The sequence below is a fragment of the Corvus kubaryi genome, unplaced genomic scaffold (assembly GCF_017639235.1).
Source record: "Corvus kubaryi isolate FWS band 111438036 unplaced genomic scaffold, C.kubaryi_AGA036_p1.0 37260, whole genome shotgun sequence".
NCBI lineage: Eukaryota > Metazoa > Chordata > Aves > Passeriformes > Corvidae > Corvus > Corvus kubaryi.
The window spans coordinates 1,706,245-1,729,343 of NW_024581077.1; the positions used below are offsets into that span (position 1 = coordinate 1,706,245).

The 23,099-nt window shown below is 40.2% G+C and overlaps 1 protein-coding gene and 1 long non-coding RNA gene across 9 annotated transcripts in view; one reads left to right on the forward strand and one right to left on the reverse strand.

The window, feature by feature from the left end:
* The window catches only part of LOC121662649, a 787,841-nt gene that overhangs the window by 504,049 nt on the left and 260,693 nt on the right, over positions 1-23,099 (reverse strand). The window lies entirely within an intron of this gene.
* Positions 2,399-23,099, forward strand: part of GRM5 (glutamate metabotropic receptor 5) — a 247,690-nt gene continuing 226,989 nt past the window's right edge. The window contains exons 1-3 of one of the 8 annotated variants that reach the window (XM_042024013.1): positions 2,399-2,496; positions 3,633-3,794; positions 11,452-12,332. In XM_042024013.1, the coding sequence (XP_041879947.1) occupies positions 11,654-12,332 (679 nt within the window). In that variant the 5' untranslated portion in view covers positions 2,399-2,496; positions 3,633-3,794; positions 11,452-11,653. Of the gene's footprint in view, positions 2,497-2,951; positions 3,027-3,104; positions 3,297-3,330; positions 3,795-3,955; positions 4,051-11,451; positions 12,333-23,099 lie in introns of those variants that run through there. The other 7 variants (XM_042024014.1, XM_042024012.1, XM_042024016.1 and 4 more) reach the window with 7 other exon arrangements.

The following is a 23,099-nucleotide window of genomic DNA, read 5'->3' on the forward strand; positions in this document are numbered from 1 at the left end:
TGGGCTTGTAAAATTTAGTTATTATATGTCCTTATTCAGGTACCAGTTTATTTAACTTTTGCTGATGCTGTTGCAAACAGGAAGAGGAAGCTTTCATTTTGTTAACTTTAAAAATAGTATCAAAATAGGAGGGAAAATTTTTTGGTTGAGGAAAGTGAAACTACCATCAGTAGAGAAGACAGAGGCTAATTTTATGGGTTCTCTAAAATGGTTGTGAATGATGGAAAGCGAGGAGGGGAGAAAGGGGAGAAAGAGAGCAAGGGAGAAGAACCTTTTATATATATCTGTATTTATTGGGACCCCATTTAAAGGGTCAACGAGAGGCATTAGGAATGTATATGCCATGGCCACTCCCATCCATTCTGTTTGCCTCCTTTAATCTTTGATCCAGCTGCTCCAAACATCTGGCACAGTGAACTCTGACTCTGGGCTCTGATTCACAGGGAGTCCTTGGGGATGTGTGTGTAGGAGCTGCTTTGCATCCCCTGTGGTTGCTCCTACACAACTCTGTGTGTCCTGCTTGTGTGGGGATCCTCTCCCTCTCCTGCTGTGGGTCACCCAGCTCCCTGCCAGCCAGCTGGCTGTGTCTGTTGCCAGTGGGAGGTGGCTGCTTTCTGACTCCCTCATCACACGCCCAGTCCCAGGGGAAGGCAGGCAACTGCTGTGACAGCTCAGCAAAGCAACGGCACCTCCCCTCTGCCTCGATTCATCCAGCATTGATTCCTTCCAGACCCCTGTGCACAGTAATAACACTTTGCTTGTGGTGTCACCATTCCTTTCTACGGACAGCACCCTCCACTCCTTCTGTCTATTTGTGCTTTTTCTACAAATGTATGTTCCCTCTCTTCTCTGTCTCCAGGCTCCTGACCTTCTAGACATTTCACACCACATGGTTCATGAGGAAGACAACATCTGAGAGAAGCATGGGCATAGGGAGGAAAAGGAAAGATGCTCCTTACCTGTCAGCCCCCCAGGGCACTGACAGGAATGGTAACTAGGGGTGTCCCCTGTCATGTAATAACCTACCTTCATCCCTTCAAGCACCAGCACAGAAGCTCTTGGAACTGTGTAGAGGAAACCAAGAGTTAGAGCCACACACACTCTCAGTGCCCTCTGCTTAAGACCTGGCCTTTTCCAGGGCTTCCATGACTGAAGGAGCCAGGAGAGCCGGGTAAGGGCATGAAGCAGGTGCCAGCTGATGGGCTCCCAGCCAGGCCTTGGCTGGGACTGAAGGACGATGCAAAGGAAAAAGAAGCCATACTCCACACCTGATAAGGACATGTGGGATATATATCCTTCACAATCTGGGGTGAAAGAAGCAGTCAAGCTGGTAATCTGGTTTAAGAGAGACAGCAATAAAAGGATAACAGGGAATTAGAAGCACAGATGGAGTCATAGTAAGACTTTTCCTCTTCCTCTATGCCCTAACAACTTTACCAAAGTTAACTCAGAGGGACAGGGGTGTGAGGAGGACTTGGTGCAGGTTGGATATGGCAATGCAGTCACACTGGGGAAGCCACACCATGTAGTGGCTGGGATTTGGGTCATTCAGTAGCTGCTTTAAAAAAAATAAAAAGAGATAATATTTTAAGCAGCAACCTAAAGAGGGGAGAACCAGCAGGGAGTGTCAAGCTGTGGAGCAGTGGCAGAGAAAGGCTGTTAATTCTTGAAAATGGATGCACGAGCTAATCCTTCTCTGCAAATACAGCCTGGTAAATGGTCAGACCCAGCAGCCTTTTAAATGCCAGATCAGCTCTTACTTAAATGGCATTTTGCTTTATTATTTATTTATTTATTTATTTATTTTACTTTGTTTTTAAATTTATTTGCTAAGAATAGCTTTGAATAAAGGAATGATCTCTGTCTGGCACTGTGTTGTGATGGTTGCTTGGTGTTCATTGTTGTTGCAGTAGGAGAACAGGGATGTGTTAAGTTTGTCAGGGCTCAGACTACCTCGGACCTTTCCCACCCACCCACGCTTAGCCACAACCCCCTCCCCGCGCTCAGAGCCGCCGCGCCCGGCCCTGTGCCCACCCCGGGGGGAGGAATGGAACGATGCGGTGCCGTGCGGGATGGCTGGGTGTGAATGGAAGCAGGAGCCGGGTGTGTGGGGCTGAGCAGCGAGACGGGAGAGAGAGGGAGGGGGAGAATTTGGGAAAATGCAGGGATACCGGAGGAGAAGGTAAAGCTTCGGCTGGCTTCCAAAGGGAAGGGTTAACCGAGGAAAGGTAGATGTGCTGTGCGGGCAGCAGGTAGTTAGCAGGCAAGAGTGTTGCTGTGGGGTTTGTGGGAGGGCGGGGAAGAGGATGGGCTCGGAGGGTACCGAGCTTGTGGGCAGAATGTAGGCAAATAAAAAGCCTGTTCATAGGTCTGCAGATACGGTCCAGGGATGCTGGCTTAGGAGGCAGGGGGCTGGCAGGGAACTGCAGAGCCTCTGGGTGCAGAGAGCCCGGGATGCCGGAGGGGAGAGTGCTCGGCAGGAAAGGGTGGCTGCAGGTAACACCTGCCGTGGGGAGGAGCGGGGGGCAGCCCACGGGGGACAGAAGTCGGGGCACAACCCGCCTGTGGGGCTGGCAACTCGGTTTGCCCTTGGCAGGGGCATCTGTCCTCATCTCGCCGTGGCCAGTGTGGTCACCCTGCAGGCAAGGGAAGGGGCGAAGGCTGGAGAGGGCAACCTGTCCTTCCAGTGGCAAACAGTCCCTCCTTTCTGCTTGATATTTCTGCGTGTGTGTGTGTTTGTGTGTTTGTGTGCAGAGGGCTGGTCGGTGCTCTTGCATCCCCCTCTCTCCCCTTGCCAGAGAGCAGCAGGCAGAGCCCAGGCTGGCATGCTGCTTGGTTTCCTGGAGGGATCTATGCCACTTGGTGGCACTAAAAAATTGCGTTGAAGCCCGGTACTCGCCCATAAGAAAAGCCCCCTCGTCCCCCAGCCCGGTGCAGCAGCGGAGCGCCCGGGTCCCGGGCACCGCGACCATGGCGGACAGCAAAGTTCGGGGGTCAGTTCACAAAAGGTCGCCGGGACCGCAGGGGTAAACTCTTCCCCTCGACTCCGTTTTAAACAGCTTTTTTTTTTTTTTTTTTTTTTTTTTCCTTTGGATGGTGCTGTTCTGAACCGATTGCCGCTTTCTTATTTGCCGGAGTGTAGTGCGAGAGAGAGGTGTCGGTTTGTAGGGGGACTTTACACCCTTCAGAGCATCTGGAGAGATTTCCTCACAGGGCAGAACGCAGGCTTAGCTCACTATAAACATAGAGAGATTGCTACTGTGCATATGTGAGGAAGGGCGGAGGTGTTTAAGCAGGTGAGTCAGGCTGCAGCAAGTATTTAGGAAGACCAGGGCTGTGGTAGCAGAGAGCAAAGACCCATCTGTTGTTTCATCGTTTGTTTGTTTATTCCTCCTCCTCATGCCTTCCCCCTCCCTTAAATCCAGGGACCGTTCACGCCTCTTGCAAATGAGATTTGGGCGATGCTGAGAGAACAGCGTGTTGCATGGCGTGTGTGTATGTGCATGCATTCGCGGGGGTAGGATACGCGGTCCTCAGCATTTGCCTGTGATCAGAAGAAAATAGGTTGTGCCTATAGCTGAAGGAGTGACAATGCTAGCCGAGTGGGGCTCACCTGCTGGTGATCTTTGCAGAGGCATTTGAGGATTATTCAGCTCCAGAAGGTCTGTGTAAGGAGTGCTATCTCTGCCGTCGCTGAAAATAGGAGGTGCCTACCCCTACCTGTCTTAATTATTGCCACCAAAAGGACCATTTTGCCACCACTGTGGGAAGAAGCACTTGCTGCCACTGACAAGGTAACGCTGTGGGTTGGGAGAAGGTATTTATGTGCCCCGGATTGTGGACAGAAAAGCTGTGGATAGAGGAGGGACTCTTCTCCCCCTCTCCTTCCCTTCTTCTTGCTTTTGGTCAGTACCCTGGTTGATGGAGGACTAGTACAACTCCTGGGGGACCATCAAGCCAACCGGTGGGGTACCTCTCTAGGGACTGCAGGGGCATGACGGGGTCAGGATGCTGGAGGGCAGCTGGCACTGATCCCTCCGCGGGAGCATGGTATGTGTGGGGCTGCAGGGTCTGGGGGTACTGTCATACCTGGGCTTGGTGATGTGTGTGGTATAGTTCCTCTGCTCACAACTGGGGATTTGTCTTGCTAGGAGGGTATAATGGAAACGGGAATGTATTTGTTTTCCAGAGAGAGCTAGGCTTAGCTCAGCCATAGACTTTTCTGTGTGACCTTGGGACAAATCACTTGGCTCTGCTCAGCGAGTCCCGTCTGTTCCTTATTTAATTATCAAAGCTAATCTCTCCACGTGCAAAAATGATTCACTATGGACTGAGGGGGACAGCAATACCACCAGCCAAGCAGGGAGACAGAGACCTAAGCACCAGCGTGCATGCACACATGCACGTCTGTATGCACAGCCACTCAGTCGTGGCAGCGCAGGTAGCTGTGCTGGGAATTAACCTTGTCCAGTAGTTTAAGACCCAGGTCTATGCATTTATTTGTAAAAATGCGATCCTGCCTGCCAAATGTGACCACCACGGCAATTTTTACCATCGGTTGATTTCTAGGTTGTTTTATTTTTATCTTCCCCTTGCACAGACCTGGCTGGCGGCAAACGCCAGCGGCGGGCGGTGCTCAGCACCAGGGACAGCGTCCGCTCCTCGCCGCCCGCTCCTCGCTGCTCGCTGCTCGCTGCCCGCTGCCCGCTCCCCTCGGCTGCCCGCTGCCCGCAGGCAGCGCTGTCCCGCACCCTGGGGCTCCGCCACCCCGACAGCCCTACTCACATTCCGTCTCATCCCTGAGAAGCAATTTCCGGTGGTGGGAAGGGGGTGACTGGGTGTAGGGAGAGCCAGGACGTTTCTTTCTCCTAGTCTTGAAGACAAAGTAGGGGATCACGTCAAAAGGGACAGAAGATCATCTTGAAAATACACCACTCTAAATCCTGAAAGGGAAAGATGTATCGAGGAGTTAACTGTCAGGCTCTTTAAACTCCCTATGCCCTGTTTTTTTTAATTACCGCATTCCTAAACATTTCTATTGCATGCTAATATTTTGCAAATTCTCAAATACTTTGACTACATGTTAATATTTATGTTACACAATCACAGCGTTGATCATTATTTCAAATGTTCAGAGAGTATTTTTGGGGTGCCTATGTAGATTTTCCGTCATTTTATTTTCAAACATAGTTATGACGTTTCTGGCATAGTGGTACTACTGGCATCCCACCGTAACTACTCTTGTTGCAACTTGCTGGAAAATGTTTTCTGAAACTGCTGTTGCCTTTTCTCGATCACCTCCTCCATCCCATACAGTTTTATCAATTAATAAAATGTCTAGGATTACAGATGAAAACACACCTCAGCTATTAGTTCCTGCTTCATATGGTATAACTGTGTTTTGGTAACAGCAGCAATACGTAGTATATTTGCCAAATTACGGCAATCATTGCAAGTTTCCCTCGGAAGTTAAACACCTACATACTAAAGCCGAAATTGTTTCATCAACCTGAAAGAGTGTGTGGACATAACATGGGGAAGAACTTCCAGGGATTTCTAAGTGTCTTGTTGATAATTAAAGCATTCTCTGTTTATTAGCTATGAAGAAATATGATCAACACTTCAGTCTATTACTTCCAGTGGATGTTCTGACTAAATGGTGAAAATTCTCCCTTGCTGCTTAGCTTTTAACTATTTCTAAGTGGAATTATAGAAAACTGCTTTGTAGTCTCTCCTTTTGTACAAGGCTGGTGTTTTTTTGTCAAAGAGCTTGATCCAACGTCCACTGGAATTTGCAGACCTGATAATGTAATGAACAATGTTTGCTTGATGTTGGGTTTTTGGTTTCTTTTGGTTATTTTGGGGACAGAAAAAATAAACCATAGTAGAAATCTCAGAACAGGGTGGTCATATTTCATGATTTTCAAATAAAGACCGTTTGAGTGCATCAGGTTTTGTGTGACCAAAGTGAATTGCCTCTGAGGAATGTGTAGGGGGGACCTCTTCCTGCAAAATGAGCCTCCCCAGAACATTGGAAGAGAGATTGTCAGAATAGCTTGAACGCAATGCTTGGAGTTTGCAATGCCATAGCAGAAGTCAGCAAAGCATAGCATACTGAGTGTACTTTCTCCTAACAGTGGTCCAAACCAAGATGAGCTGAGACATCTCTCTCCTTATGTAACTGTTTCTCTAAGGCTGTTCCATATTTTGCTACGGTAAGATCTTCACTGAGAGATAAGTGACATGACTGGCTCTGAACCAGTAATTCAGTTGCTGCTCACTATGTTTTTTTCTTCTTTGATGATAATACATAGGTTAATTCCTTGGGATATACTGATTTGATCCGTATAGACATATATTATCTCATTTCTGATGGATTTAAATTAAATGCAGTATGTATTGTAAATGAATGCCTGGAAAGCATTTAATCAGCAGGTATATGGCTTTAAGTTATACAAACATAACACATAAGTAAATTTTGTCACTACAAATGAATGGATTTTAAGGACGTTAGTTTTTGTGACTTTTCTGATCCTGAAAATCCTTTAAGGAGAACCTTAAACTTTAGATAAGTTTTTACAGATATTTGACCAATAGTATTCTTCTGAGAAGCACAGAACATATTCCTAAGTGTTTTCCTGGATTGGGCCATGAGTTCTCACTCTATCACAGCACTGTTCTTTGATAAGTAAACTGGCATTTTACTTTTATTATTTAAATCTGCCTGAAGATTCAGGTACTATGAACTACACAAAAGTGTAACAAAGAAGAAACCGGAAGGGAAGCGCTGCTGCTTCTCTCTTTTAATTTTTTTTTTTTCCCATGATACCGAAAGAAATAAATAAAAGAATTTCCCTTAGCCGAGTTGGCCTTTTGCCTATTAGAAACCATCGAGCCGAGTAGGTTCAGATTGCAAAGCACAGGTGCTTCTCTGCGGGGTCACTAGTGGGCGCTGCTATAATAATGTAAGCCCCAGTGGAAAGGAGGTCACCCTACAGCTTTAACCACAGCTACACCTGCGGGAGCAGAAACCCCTAGCAACAGTCAGACACATCCCATGTAGCAACTCTCAGCCACAAATATAGTGGAAAATCAGCTCTTTCTGAACCACTGCTCATAGTCTTATTTTTGATCAAGTTTTTCAATTAATGCCCTTAGATATTAGCGTGTTTTTTGTTTCTTTTGGTCTCTACGGACTGCAAGTACAGGTGGACATGCATTTGAGATTTGTATAATTTTGAAAGATTTATATATTTTAATAATGAAAGATTTGTGTGGTGCTTCATGGAATTTTACAGATGCTCATTTTCTACTCCGTTAAACCTCAACATGAAGTAGCTGGAACTCTGCCCTAAGGGAACAGCTGAGAGTTTCTCCAGACAGAGTCTGGCATGAAGTTTATGTTGCCAGGGAGAACAGAGGTCACAGGTACATGTTGAGTGCTTCATCAGATCTGTGTCTTCAGTCACAGTAGTATGGGTACTACTACCATTCATGGGTAGTACGTAAACTTTTGTCTAGGGCAGACTGAGCAAAGGACAGAGAGGCAGTGTTATTTTTCTGCCCTACTTCTTCTGCAATTGCTCCAAGTCTGAAGTTAGTGCACCAGAAGACTGAGACCAAAGTGTTCTCTGCTGTTAAAGAGTGTGACTTCAGGATAAGTTTATAGTTGGATCCGTAACTGAAATAAGCAACAAACCATGACACACCAGTGATTAAGTACCTGATTCCATTTTGCTTATGTTTCAGTAAATTTGAGATAAGTCCATTGTTGATGAAAAAAATTGAACAGTGTGAAAAATAAATTTGACCCTAAGTGCTGTGCATGTTTCAATGAAAATGAATTAAAGCAGATGAATTATTAATTGGGAAACTATTCCCATTACTTTGTGCACACACTCAGGAGTTCACTGTCTTTGAAACTGCCAATACCTCTGTTCTCAATCTGAAGGCTATAGCATGTCAAATTCCCTTTAGGATTATCTCTAACAAATTAAACAAGAGTTATATTTAAGCTTATGAAATTTTACTTAATTTTGTTTTAATACTCATCCTGCTTGTAATAATATGCTTCCTGTAGTAAGAGAGAATTGTAATCAAAATGTGGAGGCATTTGTATGTGATTCTTTTGGGAGAGAAGCACAGTGAAATTGTATATTTGAATAGTTCCCTTGGCCATCTTCTCTTCAGGAAGACATTCTCCAGGAAATATAATTAGTATGCTTAGTCTATTAGCTCTCTGCTCAGCCATTTTGCCTAAAATGGGATTTGTTACCTGATTAGTCACAGGGTATCTTCTCATGCCATGGCCAGCTGTGCCCATCAGAAGGATGACAGGCAATAAACACAAATTGAAATACAGGAAATTCTGTTTAAACATACATGAAAAGAATCATTTTTACTGTGACTGTGGTCAAAAAGGTTGCCCAGAAAAGTTGTGGAGTCTCCGTTCTCAGAGATATTAAGAACCTGACTGGACATGAAGCTAAGAAATCTGTTTTAATTGAACTTACAGTTAGCAGAATGAATGGACCAGACAACTTCCTGTTTCCACCTCAACCATTCTGTTCTTAAGCTTATGAGTACAAGAGTAAGACCAGAGAACCAGATCTCTATTACACAATACAAATATGTTGAAATATTAGTCAATATAAATTTCTAGTTTTTTCATTATGTCATGAAAGGACACAGAAAACATTGACTTCAGGTGCTCTGGATGTGCAATACTAAACCCAATACTATAAAACAGAAGCAGTGCTCTCAGTGTAATTAGGAACTTTTCAAAGTCCCAAGTAAATAGACTTTAGCTTTAACACAGTGAAAAAAGTTCATTAATTGTGAAGGAACTGCAGTCTGCACCTGGCACCATCTTTTCCCTTGGATGCCACGGAGTGGAAAGATTTTATTGCTTTCAGAAATAGGAATCCCCCAGCTGTGACATATCCCAGTATTGTGGAACCAGTAGTATAAAGGAGACCTTCAGCTTTGCTTCATTCTTTACTCTGTAATTTTACAGTGATAGACACAACTATAAACAAAGAAGAGCAAACAGCTGCTCTTCGGAGGGAAGAAGATAAAAATGGCCTTCCTGCCCTCTCTTTCTCATATATCCTGTATGGAAATTGTTTAATCCACAGACACAAGACCAAAAAATTTGGTGAATGTGCATTGCAGAATTAAAATGATGGATTGGATTATTCTTTTATACCACGAGCTCACCCCAAACTCCTGAGTCTCTCTATTTATACATCTGCAGATTCACAGGAAGGTAGGCTATAAAAAGGCATCTAATTGTATATGCAGTTGCAGTCTGAGGCAGAGCTGGCACTTGTCTAGATATACTTGTGTTCTGGACATGTAGCCTTAATTTGAGTTCAGAAAAATAAGTATGCACGGTGTCAAATAACAGAGTACTGTTTCTGTTCAAATGTTAGTAAGTTAATAAATAGATTTTTTTTTTTTGGGGGGGGGTCATAATACATTCAATTAATTAAAGGTATAGGAATTTAACAGCTGGGATCTTGTACAAAGATATCCCCTGTCATTCATCCTTTTGACTGTTTGCAAATTATATGGTACCAACTTCAGAGTGATGGAACAAATAATTGCAAGACATGAGCAATAGTGATAGTCTGTAATTAGAGACTAATTAACCTGAACTGAACAGCTGTTATTCCTTAGTGGCACAGGGTTGTAGTATTGATAAGCCAACTCTTCACAGACTTAAAAACCACAAACCTTCTTGAAGTGTTTTACAGTACAGGTCTGAACCTTATTTTATTATTAGCACTTTATATTACTAAAATTAATATTACATGAACTTATTAATATTGCAATTAACATTTAAATATTATATATAATGTTTCCTCTTTTTAAGGATTTACTTTTTATTTGGGAATACTCACTCAAATTCATTCACTTACTCCTCTGTGTAAATAATTTATAATTTATACATCTAGGTAAAACAATAATTGAGAAAGTCTAACATCAAGCAGAAGAAAGTTTTTAGATTTGTGTGTCAATCTTCAGAATCGGGAAGATTTTCACTGTGGCACTATACTGAATGACCTAGCTGTGAGGAGTAAATTCAAGATTAAAATCCTGTGAGATTTTCAACTCAAAGAAACAGAGGTAGATTTTCTATGGCAATAGTTTCTTTCACTTTACAATATCTAGGTGCTGGTAGAGTCATTGTTAATGGATTAGAAGTGATTGGTGGTGTCTGAAATGTATGGAATTTTTAATTCTTTTTATTGCATCAAAAGTTTTATGTCAATAAAACTGAGATCATGTTCTGCCCCAGAATTTTGCAGTTGTTTTGTCAATAATGAAATCGGGCATATGGTTCACTAAGTAACTCATCATCTTAGATCTAAAAGTGCACTTACCTTTCTATACTATCAATATATTCACTGGCAAGTGGGGAGAGTAGATGGTACTTTAATGTGCTCAGGGATCAAGACCTGGCAAACTACTGTTTAAGCACTATATTTAAAACTGTAAGAAGTCTCCTGAAAATCCCCTGCCAGGTGTAGAACACTTTCAAGTACATTTTCTAGTTCCACAAGTTAACCACAGCCCAAGATATGAAATCTTTGCTGATTTATTTCTATTTATCTTTCAGCAACAGTAAAGATGAGTGCAGATTGCATTGCAGTCTATAGGTAAACGTAGCTGATCAAATATCTTAGGCATTGTGCATCTGTACAGTCTTTGTGTTGACTTCTTGATACCAGTGAAGTTTGTAGGTTTGTCTACAATATAAGGTTTTTTCAAATTGCTTTTGGATGATTTTTGAAGTAAGAATATAAAAAGGTCTAAATAATTTCACTGCTTTGCTGTTTTAGAATTACTGTTCCTTCGCTTCAAACAAATATAGATATTAATAACAAAATGGGTTTTCTTAATGTTGTTTAAAAGCTAATTTGTTTCATGTTATACCTTGCAAAGTAAAAATAGATTTATACATTCTGCATTCCTTAGAATAACAGCTCTGTGTGTTAGCAGCAGTTTCCTAGTGCTGGAATGGATAATAGAGTGCAGCCCAGGGTACATTAGTGTGGCATATGTATTAGAGATATAGAAAGTGTCTAAAATTAAAGGGAATTGTTTTCGAAGACACATATTAGAAATGGCAACACCTTTCTTCTGTATAATTAAATACTAGCCTGTCTTTTGTGCATTTGAAAACATTTTCCCAAAGAATTTTTAAACATGATTGTCAAAAAGAAAGAAGTTGATTTATACTAGCAGAAGCACAAGCCTAAGATTATGAAACGCTTAACTGAGATAAAGTTTTCCAGCTTGAAAATGATGAAAGCAAGTGTACACAGTAGACAATGTATTACAGCTATTGAGAACTGTAGAAGTAGGTGCAATTTTATAAAATATTATAAAGCTGACTTTTAAAATAATTTTAAAGCTCTTTCTCTTATTTATTAATTTTTGAAGGGTATGAGGATTATGACCACATGTGCAGCTCTGCATAGCTGTCCACTTGGAGCTGATGGTGACTCCTTAGAGAACACATGCCAACTCCTGGTTAACCAGCAGTATAGTGCTTCTTCTATCCAGAAGATTTGATAACTGCTTTTCACCAGCTCTCCAACTTTTTCCATCATGTTTTCTCTACCAGCCTAAACCATTTCCTAAAATGGTCCTTTTGCTGTTCCTTGCAATCCTGCTGTTGAAGGAGGATGTCTGTGGGAACTTTGGGCTTTTGGTTTCAGCACAGGCGAATGAGAGAAGGGTGGTTGCACACATGCCTGGTGATATTATCATTGGAGCTCTATTCTCTGTCCATCATCAACCAACTGTCGACAAAGTTCATGAGAGGAAATGTGGAGAGGTAAGAGAGCAGTATGGTATCCAGAGAGTGGAGGCAATGCTACATACCCTTGACAGAATTAATTTGGACCCCACACTGTTGCCAAATATAACGTTAGGATGTGAAATAAGGGACTCCTGCTGGCATTCTGCTGTGGCTCTGGAGCAGAGCATTGAGTTTATAAGGGACTCTCTTATTTCTTCAGAAGAAGAGGAAGGGATGGTGCGATGTGTGGATGGATCATCATCATCTTTCCGCTCCAAGAAACCCATTGTTGGTGTCATTGGGCCTGGCTCCAGCTCCGTTGCTATCCAGGTCCAGAACTTGTTGCAGCTTTTCAATATACCTCAGATTGCTTATTCTGCCACAAGCATGGACCTAAGCGACAAAACTCTGTTCAAGTATTTTATGAGAGTGGTGCCATCTGACGCACAGCAAGCGAAGGCGATGGTGGACATTGTCAAACGCTATAACTGGACCTATGTTTCTGCTGTACACACTGAAGGTAAGAGGTTGTTTTTTACCATATAAAAATGCCTTTGAAATACTCTGATGTGGTCTAATTGATGGATGATGATAGTTTGATGTTGTTGGGTTTTTGCCAGTCAGCTGTCAACAGTATAGACTTTTACTTTACTGAATAATAACTTTGCATTCTCTGTGGGTCTGAAGTATCACCGTGTTGTCAATGGCTGAAAACAAACTTTGAAACACAGGATGGTGTGTGCTCTAGGGCCACTCATTGGTAAAAGTGCTTGATCTGGAGTCTCCTAAATGACCTTAATTTAATTTAGTTGACATTTATTTATTTTTCTTTATCTACTAATCAGTGTATTTACGTAGAACAATAATTATGACTATTTTAGAATCAATGGGAAGTGAGAAAGCATCCAGTCCTCATACAGCAGATGAGAGATAAATCATCATTTGAAACTGTAGCTGAGTCAGAATGTGTTCCTGCTTAATATCTGAGCCACAGAGGCATAGGTACTAGAAAACATGCAGTTCTGGCTAATATTTGAATGCAAATTGTCCCAGCTCCTCGAGATCAGAAATCTTTCCATCCTTTTTATAGTACTCCATGGAATATTGCACCACTTCTTGCTCTGCCTCTGGCCATTGGTTTTGGGAGAGAGCAAGGGAAGTTTCCTTGACTCTTCCTCACACATTTATGCTCCATCAGGTGTCCAGAAAATCAGAACTGTGTGCTAAATGGCTTTCCTCTTTTTATTTATTTGACATAGAGCTTAAGCCTTTCACCCAGTGTTCAGAAGGGTATATGATTAAAGGGAAATGCTATGGAAAAGTGTACTTGATTTCATTATTCCTTGTACTGATATAGTTGAGTGAGTTCATCTGGCTAGAAGTGACTAGAATTTCATACTGCCTTAAGAGCAAGTTTCACCAGCCCCCACCTAATGACACCACCATTTAAGGAGTTTTATGGAATTAACTTTTGTGATGAGTTTTGGACCTCACCACGTTGTCTCTGTTCAAACAGGCAGCTGCTGAATGGCAGGCTCAGAATATGATCTGAGAACGAAGAATGTTAAGAGATTGAGTAGTTGTGGCGACGTTGCTGAACAGCGGCAGATGCTGCTGGCTTTATTACAACCAATAGAGAGCAGATTGCCCTTCCCACACACTGAGTATGCTTCTCTGGCAGAATTTATACTATTCAAACCCCTTCTGAGGAGATGCTGGTCCAACGGTATAATGCCGAGATCTCTTCCCTCCTATGGATATGCAGTGATAATTCTGCAGTATTAAAAAAAAAAAGGTTAGAACTTGCATGCAGATGGTTGCAATCACATTTCCATCATGATAGTGAGAGCTGGTAAACAGCTGAAGCCTCTTTTGTATGGGGATGCCTAAATACATTAGTAGTTTAATGTAAAGCTTCAGTGTATAAAACAGTGTATATATAAATCACTCTACATGAGATCACGTAGTGAAGATATTCTGCACCAGCTGGTGCCTTTGCAGGGTTAGGTGTGCAGCCTTCCCTTCACAAATCTGTATGAGTAACATCATGGTCAAAAACAATGCCACTAACAATAGCATAAAATTTTATATCCTGACTACTTTTGATGACTCATCTAGTTTTTGCTATGAACAACTTTTACACCTCTCCTTATTGAGACAGGATGATTTTATATTCAGTGTGGGAATAGTCATGCTTATATCAAGGTCTGATTCTCCACAGAGTGAAAATACGTACTTTTGCCACTTTCTGAGGACACTCTTTGGAGCAGATGGTAGCATACAGCACACTAATCTTAGGACAGAGGAACTTTGTACTGCGCACTGGAAAGAAGGGAATAGGGACACAAGGGCTGGAGTGGGACATAGACGCTATGGGCAAGACAAGAGAAGTAAATAAGAGAAGAGCTGAATGTGAAGAAGGAGAAATGAAGAACTATATATGTAGTAAAATGTGCCTGCTTCTGCCATTATTAAAGGGGATATGGTTGGTGGAACATTGTTAAAACCTGAGGCCTCATTTGTAGCATATTTACAGCAATATAATTTTGGATTTCAGTGAAAGAACATTAAACTTGGGTGAACCTTATGATCCTATAATCTAGTTGCATAGTCTGGTAATGATGATAAATAGGCTCTCTAGGTAAATAGCATCAACAGTTTTATTACAATAGAACAGACGGTATTTATGATGGAATAGAAAAATACTAACTGATCAAGGTATTTCTTTGAAATGTGACAGTGTCTGATGTTCTGGGCACTTTCCAAAGACTATGGCACGTAGTCTTAGCATTTTTTAGGGACAATGCATAGTCCCTTGCATTTTTGTTTTTGAATTACCATTAAAAAACCCTAGACATGAATGATAAAGAAAAGGAATTGAGTAAATAAGCAAAAGAGAGATTATTTATTTATTTTGTAATTATTTTTCATTTTAATATAGTATCTGCTAATTTATAACATTCTAAATATGCCACTCAACTCAGTGTCCTACATTCACAGGTATTATTTCAAACTAGAAAAAAAATTGTTGAATCCTGCTCCTTGCAATTTTTATTGATGTAGGATCTTGACCACCCATAGAAGGTAGTCCTTCTTTTCATGCTTCCAGTAGTTCTGGCCAGCTACATTCATTACCTTTAGATAATTTTCATTCATTTATTCATTTATTAACAAGACTCTTTTGACATTTATGACCATATTCTGATCAATATGATCTTTGGCTTCTGTGAAGGATTTCCAAGGAGAGGGAGGGTCCTCTCTTCCAAAGCTGGATGAGGAGTAAAAAAGAGTCATAAAAAGCCTGTTAGTTTCATTCCTTTGTTAGTCCCATCAGCAGATAAATTCACAGATCTCTTTTTGGTCTAGTGTAAGAAAGGCCTGGCCATACGTCAATAGTTTCATAATAAAAAACTTCTTGTTTGAATCTTTCCTTACGCACTTACTAATTATCTGTGTCTGCAGTGGATTAATATTTTGGGAGGTTGGTCTGAAGTTGTGTTGTTAAATCCTTACTCAAGACTTCCAGATTTAAAATACAGAAAAAAAATTTGAGAGATTCTTGTAAGCTTTGCTCCTTTGACATTTAGTGTTACAATTTAAACCAGGTGATGCCTCCAAGTGTACAAGTGACCACTAAAAGTAAATTTTTTTCTTAAAAATGGGAAGGTAGCAAGGACTGCTGTCAGTGTAGCTCTTGTAATTTTAAGGAGGAAGATTCTACGATCTCTTCAACAGAAAATGTGAGCAACGAATGAATGACATTTCTCATAAAACAAGGGTCATATTCACTTACTGTAGTGTATTTTACACAGGCCTATCAGAAATCTTCACAAGTCTTATATAGCCTTGGGTTGTAACTCTGCCTTGCTTGACTGTATCAGGAATCATTATCATTGTTATCTTCCCCCATTCTCCAACTCTTCCTTGCATTGAATCACTTGTGGGGCTCTACTCTAAACTGATCTGTCTTTAAAATAAAACATTTCATGCACAAGGAGGGCTGTTTTTCAAAAAGCCATATCAGTTCTGAGGTACATTCCACACTGTGGCCCCATGAACAGACAAGTCAGCAGTGCATGGCAGGGAGCTAGGAGTGAGCAGAAATGAGGCAAACTGGGATGTGAGACTCCTTTTACTAAGGACCTGTTGCTCAACGCCTGAAGCCACTGCCTTCAAATTTATGGATTACTACAACAGGCATGCAGGGTGTGCTGGAGTTCCTACTGTTCCAATTCTTTCTGACATTACAGATGTTTTTTTCCACTTCTGTGAGAGGAGCAGAGCTTAAACAAACTTTCCTTAAAATTAAACCAACATTCACTTCTTAAACCAACTTCACAGACAGACAGCAAGTCAATAATGCAGCTTAGAATTCTGTGTGTGCTTCTCTCTGAAGAGAAGTAGCACAGCAGAGAGAAGGCCCCATGTCTAGTTTCGCAGTATTGCAAGAATGTTTGAGATCCTTTTTAGCTCATGCTAACTGTTGTCCACCTCTGTGGAAACTAATGCACACAGGAAGGTGTAGAGAGGAAAATTTGTGCATATATTTGGCTTTTGGGTGGTGATGGTTGGTGTGCAGGTGGGCCATGCAACTCATGCACCGTGGGCATTTTTCTCAGCCTTTTCTTGCTTAACCACTTGACACCACAGTTAATTGAAAATGGTTGGAGAAATCAGGAAGAGAAATCAGGTTGGAGAAACCAGTCCCTTTCAGCTGGCTACTGAAAGAGACAGAACTGCCTGTTTACCTCATTTCCCATATGAAAGCACTCCCTGGTCTTTTTGAAAGATCATATGTGCAATTTTCTCCTTTCCTGTTACTGAGGTTTGAAAGCCTCATTCTAAAAGCCAGTTTGAACTCAATACCGTCCTGTTAACCAGACTGACATTTTGATCAGGCCTTCCTAGTCAGAAACAAGATCAATCCCTGAGAATCTCTGCTTAAAATTTGCCTGGGATCAAATGAATTAATAACTAGAAAGGCAATTTTCATTGCCATTGGAAACCACTTATTTTTCTGCACAGAACGGGGTGAAGAGGTGATGTATGCTCGAAAAACAGAACTGTACAGGGGCACAATTGAAACACAATAAGCCAAATATATTGGGGGTGGCAAGGGAGAAGTTTATTCTGGTTATGTAAAAGGTGTAATTTGCTTTTGAGCACATCCTTAAGAAATAAGGCAGCTTGTTGACATTTTCTTAGGCAGCTCTGCAGGTAAACATTGAATGAAACTCATCCTCAAAGTCCTCTGTGTTTAACATCACTCTCCTCCATTTAAATGTATCATAAGTGCATATAAAGAGGTGGTTCACATTCATTTTCTTGGGATGTAATTCAGCAAGCATAACAAAAGCAGACCTTTTTTTTCCCTGCACATAAGGGTTATTTCACACAGTTCCTTTCCTATTTGTTCAAAAGTGTCTGGTTACAAGACTGGTTTTGTCTGCATCCTTTGCTCCCAAATAAAAAGCTAAATTAAAATTAATCATAGTCTGTGAGAATAGGATGAAAAAATGAATGAAAGAGCTGCAGTAAGTTGAAGTTAAACCAGTTGCCTGGAACAAACTGTACTTATATGAGGTCTTTCCTTCACTCTAGATTTTTCTTCTTTAGAGACAACAATTGTATCATGGTCAGAAATATGATTTGCCTTTCACAAAGTAATACAATTGAAAATTTGGTTAATTTTATTTGAAGCAGAGGTAATATCTTTTCATTCTTTATATGCAGGAAAAAAACCATCTTGAAATAATATACCAAGAACACCTGTGCTAGTCCATGAAAATATTTTCAGGTGCAGACAAAATCGATTTCTAAAAATTGATTTTTGAAAATTAAGGATTTCCTCGCTAAAGACTAGAGAATTTTCTATCCCAACAATATTTAATTTTTGCCTTTGGGTGAAATAATTATGTGTTTAAAGTTTTCTGAAATTACTTTTAAACTGTTTCAAACATAAATTTTGAGATCAAAATGATCACAATTTGATATTCTCTTAATCACATTAATCTTGTTGTAGCAAAACTGAAAAATATCTCTCATCTGAAAGAAAACGTGGGGAACAAATACCCAATTCAAGTTCCAGTCCGATCTTGTTGCTTGCTCATTTTTATTGAAAGTTGACATCTGAAACAGAGGTAGTCTTTTTCTTCCCTAGTTTCAAATATTTATCCTAGCATCCCAGTTGTGAAAAGTGAGCAAATGCTACCTGCCAGCTGGGAATCCTGAGACAGAGAACTGAAGAAACATCAAGTTAATGTTTGTGCTGCTCTGCAGTCTGGGACTACCCAGACAACACTTTAATACTGCTGTTAGACTGCTCAGGCCAAACACATCTGCTGTGAAGGATCCTGACTGACAGAAAAATATAAAATGAGGGGTATACTCTGCATTCTGTGAGTGGGGATGAAGATTCTTAGGGCAAATACCATGAGACAGCAAAAGGAATGTGAGCAAGGAGATGTGCTATTCTAAAGCTTAAAAAGAAAAGTAATTTTTAAAGGAATGATGTAAGGTGGGCTTAGATAAGAGCAGGTCATTTGTGTTGTCAAAATGTCACTTTGCTGCTTTTGGTTAGGGACTAAGTGTTTGAATGACACTTTTTCTGCCACTTAGACTCTATAGCAATTCAATGGAAGTTTCAGTCTCATGAAACTTGCCTTCACTGAGAAGAAACAACGAGAGTCCAGCAATCTCCAGCTTCATCTTCCATTTTTCCACTTCTTGAGGCCTGGAAATGGCACAGTTACTGTCCCCCTGCCCAGGCTGCACCTCTTCAATCAGAGAGGGATCTAAAAAGTTGATGATATTTGGAAAACTTTCAGAAAACAAAGTTTCACTGCACACTGTTTACTGGGTCAGAGCAGTTTTATGAAAGATGGTTCTTCTAATATGTGCTATCAGATGCTTATGAGTAGTGACAGTGATTCCTTTTCTGTATCCCTCACTAATATTTTGTCTTTGAGATTGAAAACTACATGCTATGGACGTGGTAGAAATCAGATATTCCATGCAATTAAAAAAAAAATACATTTCCTGAAGTAATTTTTATCCCAAGCTGGAATTCAAAGCTAAAATAACAATTTTTTTTAGTGAATTAAAGCTATGATAACATTTAGAAGTTGGTCAAAATAAACTGCTTGGCGTGGTTATATTAAGAGTTGACAAAAGATAACTTGATAAATCAAATGGGATCTTTGTTCTAAACTGTGTTAACTTTTAATTGCTTTTCACAAATGTTAGTGTTCCTTAACAGTTTTGGCAAAAGGTGTTTTATTCGAGAAAGAGCTGGAAGTTTCTCTCACATCCCATTTCCTTTAGCATGTGTTTTTTACCGCCAATTCTGTATACAAATTGAATATTTTTTATGTTGAAATGTATCCAAAATTAATCCAATAGTTAAGAAGAAGATGATGAACCAGGTCTCATTATTCATTATTTGTAAACTTTTGTGGTATTTCTGAATCTGTGCTCCTTATCCTTCACACTGCAGATTTTTCTTTTATCGTGCATGCAACATAGTGACAGGAAATTTAAATCATCAGTTTGTGAAGTAATTTTTCATAGATTTTATGGTCAAAAGTGCAGTTAGTACATTTTGATATATGAAGAAAAAACCCCAACCCCCCAAAACTCCCAGAACATTATTTCATATTCCTTGAAATAGATCCTGTAATTGAGAATTCAGGGGTGATCAGAACCCTGTTGAGATGGGAGCCAGGAACAAGGGGAGAGAGACAGAAAAAAGCTATCCAACACCATTGGAAGGACTAGGATGAGAACCCACTTTCCAGAGTGCTAGTTTAAGACCCCAGGTAGGAAAGACTTTACAAGAAAATAGGATTTAATTTCCTACAGAAACAAGGAGATTGTCAATATCTTTATGCATCAAAACCATATTGTAGGCAGCTTAATAGTGCAGGAATTAAGTCAACGGTGCTTCAAAATTTGAAACTTTCTGTGCAGTAAAGGAGCAGAATAGATATTTACATTGGTCCATACATGAAGAACATTTCCTGTGCCTATAACAGCTAATTTGTGATTTCTTTGAAAGCTAAGAAAGGGCAAAGTGCTGGATCTTTTAAACTTTTCCGCCTTCCCTAAGGTAGTTCTTGAACTAGCTGATTCTTGAATCATGCGGGAGACAGTGATCTTGGAGGTGAGCCAAAAATTATAGACTTTGCTTCAATTTAGTTTGAAAGCCACTGGAGAGAGAATAATGTTGCATCCATCTTACTAAAATCTGATTGCAGGCTTATGATGTGGAGGCAGCCCATGCTGTAACACACGGTGTTTATATAACTATATTGTATATGTATACATTAAAGGAGTGATTTGAAAGGTTATTAAGAGAACAGTTGCCATCTACCTTGGCAACTGAATTTGCAGAAAATCTTTTTCATAAATCACTGCCTTGTTTTTAAAAGAACATAATGTAACTCATAATTCTAAATATACTGACTGGAAAAGAACGTATTTAAAATTTCCTTTAACTGAGGGGTTTGATTTGTCTTTCTGGAAGTCTGACAACATTTATAGCTGGCCAGATACATGGTCAAGATGATATATGTGAAAGCCTCCATATAAAATCAATTACATTGTCGAAGGGCAAACAGTGTATGGGGAACGGCTTTTCTCAAGTGCAATATATAGTAGAAGAATTAGAAAGATAATATCTGGAATAGATGGTAAACCATCTTAAACACTGAATGAATCCCATGGCCAAAAATCCAACCTAACTGTTGAGAACAGTAGAAGTATGAGGAAAATTCTTCCACAGACTGTTTCTCAGTCTGTTGTGACCTAGTCAGATGCTTCCTATTTGTCTTTAACTAGGGTTAGATTTTTTTTTTAACCTTCTCCTCCTGAGATAGTTTTCCTCTAACTTCCTGTTTGATATTAGAGGAAGTAGGAGGAAGAATAGAGGTACTGCCAAAACAGAGGCGCAAAATCATAGTGGGGGGACTGTGATAAGGATCTAGGAAATTTCTTTACCTCAGTGAAGATAGTTACAGCACACAAATCAGCTGTCCAAGGTTGCAATTCTGGAGTGCATAATGCAAGCATATACAAACTATAGTTGATCACACATGGCAGAATAACAGAACATGTTCACCCTTCCCTGATTTGAATTTATAGAAATCTGTTCTCCATATCTTAATCCTGCTGTGTAAGATAGGTAATAAAAAGACACCTAGTTATTAGTAGTTATTACTTAGGCCAAAACATATTGTTTATGAAGATACACACAGAGTATTTTCACCTAAGGACCTCATATAAAGACAGTTGGTTTCACTCTCAGGTAGTCTGTTCAGACTGTGAATTACTCATTCTTCAGATGAAATAGCCAGCTGTGTTTCTCCAACCTATAGCCCTTTATCATGATAAGTTCTTGCTAGGGAAGACCTTCTCTTCCCAGGCATTGTTCTAACCTTTATTTTGGTGAAACCAAAGAGTTTTAATTGTCCTGTCGCTTCTGTAAAGCGGCTTTTCCAGATGCTGAGGTTTTCTTACAGTCCTTGTATGAATCTTCCAGTTTTGTCAAATTAATTTTTAAGAACATGTGCCCTTTTTCTTAGGGAAATTGGTATTCCATTTACTTCTTCACCTTGAAGTCAGGCAGGAAGCTGTTTTCCATAGATCAGTGTACAAAGTGATATTTCTTACCTTATTAGCAAACCAATACAGTAGTGGCCTGTAAACATATACTGTTTATTTTTCTCTTTAGAGTTATCTCTCTCCCTCTTGTCATAACTTCTGCCTACCTGGCTTACTATGTCACCCTCCCCAGGGTTCGGTGGGGTTTTTTTAAACTTCCCACTGTTTCTTTTCTGATTGCATTAGTTCTTCTACTCCCAGTTAGGTTTGATTTTTTTTTCCTCTTCTCCCTCCCTGGTGAAAATAAGATTACCAAGCAACTTCAGGTAAATAATTTTATAAATAATATAGGATGCACTGATTTGCAAATTTCTAAAACTTTTGGTTCATGTGGCCCTGACTATCAACGAATGCAGACTGAGACCTGACTAAAATAAAGGCCATCAAAATTGCAAACTATTTTAAAGTTCTTTCACCTGGAGAATCCAGACTTAATACGGATGTATTCTAAAGTTCAGGCTTTAAAGTCCAGATTCTACTTTTAAAAGATCTTTGCCTAACTAGATATACTTTTCAACAAGTCCACATTTTTAAAGCCTCGAGTATGACAGTTCAATTTGCAGATTTGGCATTTAGCAAACAATGGAACATTTTTTCACATTCAAGCAAAGCATTGAAGGTGAAAGGTAAACTGAAAATCTTCCTCTATTTTACCTTCAACAAACTTCATACCTGGCTTCAGTCTCAATTAGATTAGGATAGGGTTCTTGAATGCAATATCTGTTGCATTTGAAGGATCCAACACCATCTCCCAAACACCTTCTCTCCATCAGGTTGCCTCGAATATGGTTCTTGTAAGCAAGATGAGTGAGCAGTCAGGGAGGATGTGGACGTGCTCTTGATGGTGCTCCCTAACTTGCAGAAAGTGTTGTAGGTGTCTGTGATCTGAGAGCACTGCTGAACAGGCAGCAGAGATGCATCCTGACAGCAAGTGAGTGAAGCTACATTTAGTCATGAAAAAGGAGCAAAAGCTAGACATTTGGAAAGGCATCTTATACCTTTGTTGATGGAGGAAAAGCAGTGAGTGTCAGCTCCTTTCCCATTTCCATGTTGGCTTTGCATCTCAGAGAATTTAATCATAGGTTTCCAAAGAAGTCCAGGCAGGAAAATAAGCAAAAAACATGTAGGTGCTACTCACTTGTTTCTTATGAGTAGAACAGAACTTCAGATTGCATTTGATAGGTAAGACGTTTTTTCCTTTTTCTTCCATCTTTTTCACACAAAAATACAGATCTCAAATCCTTTTCACATTAACAGAAGCTTTCAAAAAGATTAGGATACATGCCCAAAATAGAACTGTGAGAGAGTACATATTATCTTTCCAATATAAGCTTTTCATATGTCTTCAATCATGGTTATATATAAAAATGGTTTCTTTGGTTTTTTCCTTTCAGCAGCACTGTGAGATGTGAAGTTACCTTGCTCATTTTCATGCATATGCAAAAAGACAAGCAATTTGTCTGACCTATTTCTTTTCCTAAAGGGAAAGTATGAGACAAACTCAAATTTAAGGGGTCTAAAAAAATGTTAAAGTTGGATCAGATGCTCTCTTTCTCTGGCTTAAATATCTGCCTTGAAAGCCCACTGTTCAGGGTATTTCAATGCTCAGATTCTTATTTTGGCATGT